This window comes from Catharus ustulatus, chromosome 26, assembly GCF_009819885.2.
Source record: "Catharus ustulatus isolate bCatUst1 chromosome 26, bCatUst1.pri.v2, whole genome shotgun sequence".
NCBI classification, from domain to species: Eukaryota; Metazoa; Chordata; class Aves; order Passeriformes; family Turdidae; genus Catharus; species Catharus ustulatus.
In genome coordinates, this window is record NC_046246.1 from 7,673,788 (window position 1) to 7,683,796 (window position 10,009).

Below are 10,009 nucleotides of genomic sequence, written 5' to 3' on the forward strand. Positions count from 1 at the left end.
CTGATAGACTGCAAAGAATTATTTCTTTTTTAGAAGTTTGATCCCAGCTCTTTTACTATTTGCACACAATTTCACATCTAGCATTTATATATTTTTTACTGCCTTGTACACACTCCACACTTTTACCTAGTGAGTCAAATGGTTTACTGTTATTAATAAAACCCAATGTTATTATTTATCTTAAGAACCAGTAAGACATTTTTTTACCCTTGTCCTTGCTACTTTTTTACAGTGTTACTGTACACATTACACCTTTTTGTAATATTTACTACACAAGTTCTTTTTATTCTAGTATTTACCATAAATTTTAACTCTTTTTTTTTTTCCACAGCAGAAACAGTCATCTTTAGCTTGCTCTTGGTATCTCGACTATGTCAGAGCCTCACTCCCTTTCCTGGTCGATACAGTGTTAAGAGAGGGAATCGAGATTTGGTCCTCCAAACCTAGAGCGGTCAGGGGGGCGAAGCCCGGCCCCGGAACCGCCGGAAGGGGCTTTTGTTTGAACCTAATGAGCAACTGCCCGGCCACACGTGGCCCACGGAGCGCGGGCCGGCGGCACCCGGTGCGGTGTGTTAGCACGGGTGGGGACCGGGATGGCACGGGAAACGGAGTGCGGTGAGTGTGTATTAGCACGGGTGGGGACGGGGATGGCACGGGGTAACGGAGTGCGGTGTGTGTGTTAGCACGGGTGGGAACCGGGATGGCACAGGGAAATGGAGTGCGGTGTGTGTGTTAGCACGGGTGGGACGGGGATGGCACGGGGTAACGGAGTGCAGTGAGTGTGTTAGCACGGGTGGGGACCGGGATGGCACGGGGTAACGGAGTGCGGTGTGTTAGCACGGGTGGGACGGGGATGGCACGGGAAACGGAGTGCGGTGTGTTAGCACGGGCGGGGCGGCTGGGGCCACGGCCGGCGAAAAATCACAGCAACCAGGACTGAGGTCGGGGAAAGCACCGGAGGCTCGGCTCCAGCAAACACCGGGGCTGGAGAAAACCGATTTTTAAAGGGTCCCAGCCCTTTCCCCTCCCGCTCTGTCTCTGGGATTTCTGACACTCCAAAACTTTTATCCCTAGGGGCTCTGCTCCTTCTGCCTGACACACGGCATTCATTTAGCTCTCACAGACTGGGATCCTGCCTGCTAAAATTCCAAACGGATCAGGATTTCTCCCAGACACAAGCTGCAACTACTTAGAACCCCAGCTGCCTTTGACAGTGCAAAATGCCTCTTCTCAAGTGGTATCGTGGAACTGGGCAGGTGAGATTTGCTTCACAGAGAATTTATTATTTTTCCTGGGTTTTTAAAATTTAGATAGCCCTTAATAGAGGTCCCTATAACTCTTACACCATTCTTCTCATTCCTATTCTTGTCCACCCTAGTTAGTCACACATGGAGTATTTTTTTGCATTCACTAAGGACTAATTATGCCACTTAATAAATTTTGTGTTACCTAGTTATGCTGGTGTAATACATAGTTTTATTTCTGACCCAATTTTTGCCCTTTTTCTAAATATACTTGCTGCAAAAAGAAAAGTGTTTCCATTTCTTGTAAAGTTTTCTTTTATATTGAAAAATGACTCGCCTTTTTCTTGTTGAATTTCCTCACCTCGAATTCAAGTCTGAGGAGCCAAACAGCCGCCGTTATTCTGAGGCCTTTTATACCTCGTGGGATTTGCTCCTCCTTTTCCTGCAAACCAGGGGGAGTCCCAATCAGGGGTATATTAACCGCAGCCTTTGCCAAGGGCCTCCATTCCCTCTCTGGGAATCAGCTGGGCTGAGGGTTCTCCTCTCATTTCAATGCAGAGGCTGTTTCATCTTATCTCTGGTTTTTAGCAGATGCTTTTGGGCATCTAAAACAGAGACTTTGAAGATTCAGTGAAGGAAATAGTATTAAATACAGCGAGCATTTAAGTTCATAGTTTTGGGTTGTGTGTTCAGAGGTAATAAGGTGCTTTTGTAATTTGTAGTTGTGTTGTTGGTTTTTTTTGTTTTTTAGGTAGAATACAGCTTCCTGAAATTTTAGGTTAAGTATGATACCTGAGATTTTTTTCAGCTCTTTTGTCATATGACAAAAGGCATCTGACCTGTGTTAAAGATGTTTGAGGCTGAAGCTTCAGGTGAGTAAAAGGAGGACTGTGACCGGGAGAGTGAGCAGGCTATCCAGTTAGGAGTTACCTTAGAGAGTGGGTGGGGGTGGTTTGAAGGCAGTACGGTGTAAAATGTCCATTTGTGGGCCCTTGAGACTTTTCACAAGTGTGGCAGATGTACTTGCACATCTTAGAGCACATGAGCTCACCCACCTCACTCACAGAAATGCCACCTAACTTTGTCTCCTCCTAACCCAGGTACCCACCGTAACAGCCTCAGGCTCTGGCTGAAGCTGCAGACTCAAGGACCCCAGGACGCTCAGGAGAGGGTGAGGAGCTGACTTGTGGGGGTTTGGCCCACACAACACTGCTCTTCCTGGGAGCTGTGGAATTATGTGGTTTTGGCTAATGTGCTCCTCAGAGCATACACCGACGTTTGGTTTTCTTTAGTGTAGGTGACGCAGAGAGAGGAGCCCGGCGATGGCAGCGATGTCCCGGACATCGAGGGAGCCTCGCTTCGCGCCCAAACCGGATTCACCTCTCCGTGTGTCTGACAGATAAGTGGAGGGCTATGATTCACAGAGGGGATGACAGAGGGGTGCTGGGTCTGTAATTGTCAGGAGGGGTTTTTGAGGCAGCTTTGGAGCTGGAGATGTCCAAGAAGCAGCCCCTTAGGCCCCATAAGAGGCAAGTCTCAATTTGATCTCAATGCTGAAATGCACAGGGTAGAGCAGTTCTGGTGGGTGTCATGACACTTGTTTCTTGTGCACTGTGTGTCTTTTGAGTGTGTTGTATTACATGTCTTGAGTCTAAGCCCTTTGAGGGGCATATCAGAAATTCTGGGCTAATTTTTAGCCTCCGCTTTCCTTGGCCTGGTGCTGGCCCATGGGAGCGTGGGCTGGCATGGTAATCACATCTCTGCTTGGAAACATCCAGTCTGATGTCTTTTAAGGTCTTCTTCTGAGCTGTATTGACAGCTGTACACCACAAGGGTCGGTTACAGAGGTTTAGGATGTGAAGATAGGGAGAGGATTCTGACCAGAAATTTCTCAGCCATCCATCTCTTCAGTTCTTGGGATTAATGCTTCTGCTAGCATCTTCTTCCAGCCTCATCATTGTCCCATCAGTCTCCCCCCAGTCATCCCATATTGAATTCTCTCAGTCCTTGTGATTCTTCTTCCTGCTGGGAGATTTTTTTCCCTCCCCATGTCCTCCCCTCGTTTGTCATGTCCTGTGTCACGGGTGCCTGCATGCATTTGGCCAGGAGCTGCTCTGCCCTGTAGCGTAGTCTGGGCATAGGTGTGCTAGGACCAGTCCTGGGGACTTGCTTTTTGTAATGTGGGGTGGTTTTGGACCCTAGATGAAATCTGGAGGTATAAAGTTATCCTGCAGCACATTTGACTTCTGTCCTCCCTTCCTTTCAGATGCAGATGGATCAAATCTGAGGCTGTGGGCCCATCCTAGGTAAGGGTTTTGCTCTGAGCATGTCAGTCACAGTTTGCCTTTGCAGGGGAAGTGTTAATGGTGACTGTTACAGCAGTTTTCTTGGCCTTTTACTTCTAGGAAATGAAGCAGGATATCCACTGTCAAGGGGAAGCAGGCCAGGTGAGCAGTTTCTGGTGGTCTGAATCAGTTGTTTTTGCTCAGGTCTCAATCTCTGGTGCAGCTCTCAGCATTCATTGTTCTTTGTGTGTTTTAGGCAGTGCCCTTGAACTACTCTGAGATGGCTCTGCCCAGCTGGCCCAGAGACCCAGTTCACTGCTCCTGTGAGCCCTCCAGCAGTATTCCAGGACTCTGATGAAGCCTTCACCTTCTGCAATTTGAAGATGCCAACTGGGCAGCCTTTGGCAAGAGCTGAGCAGTTGAGGTGAGTCTGGGAGTTTGGGAGAAGGAGTTTGGGTCCAGTCAAGTTTCAGCCATGTCACATCACCTTGTCTCTTCTTAAACCAGGCCTACCCTGCTAGGACAGTCTCAGCCTCTGACTGCAGCTGAAATGTGTGACCTGAGGCCCTGGACATTCCTGGGAGATGGTGAGTAGTGAAATTATCAGGTTTTGCCCTGTATGCTGCTCAGTGCATGCACTGATGTCTCCTTTTCTTTATTGTAGCTGACTAAGGGACAACAGCTCAGTGACGGCAGGAATTTCCCAGATGGTGAAGCTTTTTTTACTGCACACCTGGCATGGATTCTCATACCTGGATCTCTGACAGATGAGTGCTGGGCTCCAATCCACAGAGGGATGGCAGTGGGATGCTGGGTCTGGAATTGTCAGGAGGGATTTTTGAGGCAGCTTTGGAGCTGGGGATGTCCAAGAAGCAGCCCCTCAGGCCCCATAAGGGGGAGAGTCTCAATTTGATCTCAATGCTGATTTGCACAGGGCAGAGCAGTTCCTCTGGGTGTCATGTCACTTGTCTCTTGTGCAATCTCTGTCTTCTGTCTGTTTTGTGTTGTGTCTCTTGCCTTAGCCCTTTGTGGGGCCTGTCAGATACCCTGGGCTCATCCATAGCATCTTGTGGTCTCTGCATTCATCAGCCTGGCTCTGGTGCCATCAAACCTTGGACTCTGGAGCTTGAACAGGCATCTGAATCTTTTCTCTTTTGAGAAGCTTCCAGTCTCATCTCTTAAGGTCTTACTGACCTGTATTGCCAGCTGTGCACCTGAAGGATCCATTACAAGAGATGAGGAATTAGAGGAATGGGAAGATAAGAAGAGGATTCCCAGGCAGCCATCTCTGCAGTTCTTGGAGCAAATCATTCTGCTAGGGTCTTTTTCCAGCCTTGTCAGCTTGCTCTCAGTCTTCCCTCAGTGATCTCATTTTGCATTCTCTCAGTCCTCATGGTTCTTCTTGCTGAGTTTTTTTCGTCCCCCTGTCCTCCCCTCGTTTGTCATGTCCTGTGTCACGGGTGCCTGCACGCATTTGGTCTGGAGCTGCTCTGCCCTGATGCATAGTCAAGATAGGACAAGGTGCAGGGACTTGGGTTTTGTACCGTGGGGTGGTGTTGGACTCTAGATGAGATCTGCATGTTCACTCAAGATGTCTGGGGCTGTCCAGCTATTATGCTGGGCTTTAAATTTTGTTCTAAGTTCTTTTTACCTGCAGTTTACCTGGGGTTTTGGGTAGAAAATGTGTGGGGCTGTCTCTTAGCTCTCAGGTAACCGCTCACTGACCTCCCGCTTCTGTCTCGCAGGTCCCCGAGGCAGATTTCCGGTTCTCAACCGCCGCCTTTCACAGAACCTATCCCTTGACGTCGAGGACCAGCATCCTATTCAGCATACTGTTTCAGGTAAGGGTTGCAGTCAGCTTATCAGCTGAAGATTGTGTGCCTGTCTATGTCTGTGTGTGAGAGTTTGCATCAGTCTGCCACCGCTAGCTTATGCGTGTGGGAGTGTGTGTGGTGACCGGTTGTAATTTTGTGTGAGTGAGTTTTGCCTTCCAGGCTTTTCAACCAATTTTAAATTTAGAATAAGAATTCCCCAGCCAGGGTTTTTTTTTTTAAATTTCCTCCCTGGCTGGAGTTTTTTTTCCCGGGTCCCGGCCGGTCTGTGCGGTGAAGTTCATCACCAAAGTTTGGGCGCAGAGCGGCCAGGGACCGGGGTTTTCGTCAGGCAGGGCGATATTTGAGGGTCCTGGGGAGCACAGAGAGCCGTGGTGTAATTGGGCGCTCGAGACAAGAGCGGTGGCAGGTGAGCCGAAAGTTGTGTGCGGTGGATAAGGGTTATGTTTTATGGGTTCTGATTTTCTTCTCATTTTATTTATGCAGGAAATCGAACTGTCATCAACTGTCGTGGTCCAGAAGGACGATTATGTTCTGTTACTATGTATGAGGTTTTATTTTGTTTTAGCAAGAGGCAGAAACCCCCCAGTGATGCTGCAGCCGTCCCAGCCTTTAAATACTTTGGGGATGTGCTTGCCAGCATTCCCAAAAGAGCACTGGGAAAGCACCAGGAAATCACAGAACCGTTTAGGCTGGAAAAGAGCTCTGACATCACCGAATCCAAGCTGTGCCCATCCCCACCTTGTCCCCAGCCCAGAGCCCTGAGTCCAGGACAGCTCCAGGGACCCCAAACCTCCCCGGGCAGCCCCTTCCAGTGCCCGGCCTCCCTTTTCATGTGGGGAATTCCTCCCGAACCCCCCTGGTCCAGCTCCCCTCCCATTGCTGGATCAGAGCCTGACCCTATTGAATTTTGGGGTTGTCACCACATCCTCCATCCCGCTTTTCAGGGCAGTGACAGCGAGTACGAGGTGGACCCGGGGCACCAGAAGGGCATCTCCCGGGCACAGGCTTACAGCTACACCGAGAGCGATTCGGGCGAGCCCGAGCACACCCCGCTCTCCAACAGCACCTCCACGCAGCAGAGCAGCCTGTTCCGCCCCAAAGCCAGCAGGACTCCCACCCCCCAGACCCCCGGCAATGCCCCCAGCAGCCAGCCCGGGACCCTGTACTGCCCTCCCAGCAGCCTGGCCCCCGGCTCCAGAGCTCCCATAGCTGGGTTTTCCTCTTTCGTTTGATATTTAAACAGAAGGGAAAAAAAAAAACCAACAGGAGAGGGGGGGAAAAATTAGGGGGGGAAAAAAAAGAAATGAAAAGAAAAGCCCCAAGACAGTAAGAGAAAAGGAAAAAGCAGCAAGGAGGAGGAAGGGGAGCAGCCCCAGGGGTTTTCTGCTTTCTGGGCAGCACCGGAGCTGGATGCCAAGGTCAGGTCCCCTCCTTGGCCAAAGTGTCACCGACTCCTCGGGGGGGGGCTCGGGCTGTGCTGACATCACCCTTGGCTCCCATGGGGGCCACCCCGGACCTGCTGCTGGACTCCAGTGGGTGCTGGGGGCTGGGTGAGGGGCTCCTGCCGTGCCAAACCCCGGCCCCTCCACTCGTGGCTCCCCCAGGACATGGGGACAAGCGGTGACACAGAGACCTCAAACTAAAGAGGGCGAGAGGAGCTCTGCTGCTCTCAAACCTCTGGACTTGAACCCTGCACTTGGCACCCCCACAGCCTTTGGGGGAAGGATCCCAGGGCACAATTCATTCCCCCCCTCCTTGGTGCCTGGCCCAGCACAGCCCCCCGAGGAGAACCCAGGACTGAAACCCCCGGAGAGCCCCAGTGCGTGCACGTGGTGCTCATCCCCTCTGACTTTGCACCTCGGGGGCTCTGGGGAGGACTCGGATGAAGCAATTGGAGCCTCCCCTTGGCGTTTCTGGGGGTTTGGGGGTTTTCAGTGGGGTTTTGTGCAGAGGCCTGAGGGCATTCAGGGGTGTGGATGCCCGGGGGGGTCCGTGGCCATTTTGGGGTTTCTGCACAGCACAGCCCCCACAGTGCCTGTGGGTGAGCCAGCACCAGCCTGGCAGGGCCGTGGCACCCGGCCTGAGCCGAGGGAGATGCCAATGACCATCCTGAGGACAAGAGTGTCCCCTCTCTGTCACCTTGCTCTGCCACAGAAAGGGCCAGTGCCCCGTGTCCGTGTGTCCTGCTGCCCCACTGGGCTCGTGGCAGCCCTGTGGCACCAGGGAAGGACCCGGGGTGCCAGAGGTGCTGGGTGGAGCCCAGAAGGGTGCGGGGAGCTGTGCTGGCCGTGTCCTGCATGTCCCCGTCGCAGAGGGGGCTGGAGCTGCTGGGAAATGGGGGGTGGGACAGGACACCCCTGCCAGCAGCAGCCCTGGCACTGGGGATTCTCCTGGGCTGGGTCACAGCCGCCCTCTCCTGCTCTGCCCTTCAGACCTGGCAGGAAAATCCAGGTGAGGCGTTCAGGTTTCATCAGCTGTCACCAGCTGGGGCTGGGGGTGGGGAGGGCTCAGCACAACACCAGGTCAGTGCCAGGGGCTGCACAGTCCCTGTCACAGCACCTGGGAGCCACATCCCAGGCCAGGGGCTGCCAGGGGAGCGTTGTGCAGGTTTTGGGGTCCCTGCTGCTCCCCCTTGCACTGGGAGGGTTGGGCTGCACTGGTGGCCTTGCTGCTGAGCCACAGTCACTCTCTGTCCCCTCACAGTGTCCCCAGAGCAGCTGGCACTGCAGGTGGGTGACTCCTCTGACGCACCTGGGCAGCACAGCACCCAGGGCTGCCGTCCCCTCGTGGGGAGCCCCCAGACCCCACTCACGGGCACAGAGGGGATTCTGTGCCTGGCTGGACAAACCCCTGCTCCTCGTGTGCAGCTCAACTCCAGCCCCAGCCATCCCTGCTTGTGCAAGAGGGACCTTCCTCCCACGGGGCTGGGACAGGGGCCGGCCGGAGACACGGGGCAGAGCAGCTCTGGGGAGTTGAGCATCACAGGGGAGTTCCCAGAGCAAGGAATGCTCCTTGTGCAAGGGATGGCACCCGTGCAAGGGACATTCCGTGTGCCAGGCAGGCTCCTGGTGTCGGGGCCGATCCCTGGCTGAGGGCTGTGAGCTCAGACACATCTCCCATCCTGGGAATGGGGGGATGCAGCCCTGGATCCCATCCGTGAGGGATCTGTGTGCGCTTTGGGACAGCCCAGGCGCTGCTCACCTGCCCTGACCCAGCTCATCCCTGGCTGCCAGGAGGAGCCCGAGGCTGCAGCCACACCCGAGGCAGGTTTGGGGCTGGTGCTGTGCTGGGAGGTGACACTGCCGGTGCGGTGAGGAAGCTGCACGGAGATGCTGCCCACGGCACCCAGCGTGTCCCGGTGCCCACCTGGCCAAGGCGGGGGCGGGCAGAGCATCCAGCCGGGATCCTCTGGGCAATGCTCCGCCCTGGGTGAACTTCGGGGAAGGGGCTGAACCCCTCGGCTGTGCCTGGGGGTCTCTGGGGTTACTGGGGAGGTTTCTGGCAGCAGCCAGCGCTGGGGATGGGGGATTTTGGGGGTGTGCTTTGTTCTGGCACCCTGGGGTGTCCGGACAGCGATCCCCAGCGTTCAGGGAGAGCTCCCCGCTGGCTCGGCAGCGTCGGCAAGACAAAGCTGGCAGGCGCTGGCAGCAGGAGGAGGGGATGGGGCTGCCGGGAACTCGGGCGCTTTTCCAGCAATGCCCCGCCCACGGGTGAACCACCCACAGGTGAGCCACCCACAGGTGAGCTGCCCACGGGTGAACCGCCCACAGGTGAGCTGCCCACAGGTGAGCTGCCCACGGGTGAGCCGCCCACAGGTGAGCTGCCCACGGGTGAACCGCCCACAGGTGAACCACCCTCAGGTGAGCTGCCCACAGGTGAACCGCCCACGGGTGAACCACCCACGGGTGAGCTGCCCACAGGTGAACCACCCACAGGTGAGCTGCCCACAGGTGAACCACCCTCAGGTGAGCTGCCCACGGGTGAACCACCCACAGGTGAGCTGCCCACAGGTGACCCACCCTCGGGTGAGCCTCCCACGTGTGAGCTGCCCACAGGTGAAGCACCCACGTGTGAACCACCCTCAGGTGAGCTGGCCACAGGTGAGCCGCCCCCGGGTGAGCTGCTAAGTGTGAACCACCCACGTGAAAAAACTGGCGTGGAAAAACTCGCATGAAAAAACTCGTGTGGGTTCCCCATGAGTGCAAAAAACTCGCGTGCGTTTCCAACGTGTGGAAAAAATCTCGCGTGAAAAAAAACTCGCGTGGAAAAAACACGCATGGAAAAAACTCGCGTGGAAAAAACACGCGTGGAAAAAAACTCGCGTGGAAAAAAACACGCGTGGAAAAAAACTCGCGTGGAAAAAAACACGCGTGGAAAAAACACGCGTGGAAAAAACTCGCGTGGAAAAAAACTCGCGTGGAAAAAACTCGCGTGGAAAAAACTCGCGTGGAAAAACTCGCGTGGAAAAAAACACGCGTGGAAAAAAACACGCGTGGAAAAAACACGCGTGGAAAAACTCGCGTGGAAAAAAAACTCGCGTGGAAAAAACTCGCGTGGAAAAAACTCGCGTGGAAAAAACTCGCGTGGAAAAAACTCGCGTGGAAAAAACTCGCGTGGAAAAACTCACGTGGAAAACCCACTCATG

At 54.1% G+C, this 10,009-nt stretch overlaps 2 protein-coding genes across 5 annotated transcripts; both read left to right on the forward strand.

Moving 5' to 3' along the window:
- The first annotated feature begins 2,326 nt into the window (after window positions 1–2,326).
- LOC117007383 lies at window positions 2,327–6,652 on the forward strand. Of its 4 annotated transcripts, none has more exons than XM_033080509.1 (8): window positions 2,327–2,415; window positions 2,542–2,632; window positions 3,511–3,550; window positions 3,650–3,691; window positions 3,786–4,116; window positions 4,194–4,296; window positions 5,275–5,370; window positions 5,848–6,652. In XM_033080509.1, the coding sequence occupies exons 5-8, from the start codon at window positions 4,114–4,116 to the stop codon at window positions 6,594–6,596; spliced, it is 951 nt and encodes a 316-aa protein (XP_032936400.1). In that variant the 5' UTR covers window positions 2,327–2,415; window positions 2,542–2,632; window positions 3,511–3,550; window positions 3,650–3,691; window positions 3,786–4,113; the 3' UTR covers window positions 6,597–6,652. The 4 variants fall into 4 exon arrangements, with proteins under 4 accessions (XP_032936400.1, XP_032936401.1, XP_032936399.1 ...); XM_033080510.1 differs by having other exon boundaries at window positions 2,358–2,415; window positions 2,537–2,632; XM_033080508.1 differs by lacking the exons at window positions 2,327–2,415; window positions 2,542–2,632 and having other exon boundaries at window positions 2,639–3,550.
- Window positions 6,653–8,213: 1,561 nt separating this feature from the next.
- LOC117007384 (basic proline-rich protein-like) lies at window positions 8,214–9,650 on the forward strand. The gene is made up of 2 exons (XM_033080512.2): window positions 8,214–9,074; window positions 9,105–9,650. Exons 1-2 carry the CDS (start codon window positions 8,885–8,887, stop codon window positions 9,536–9,538), a joined length of 624 nt encoding a protein of 207 aa, XP_032936403.1. The 5' UTR covers window positions 8,214–8,884; the 3' UTR covers window positions 9,539–9,650.
- The last annotated feature ends 359 nt before the right edge of the window (window positions 9,651–10,009 follow it).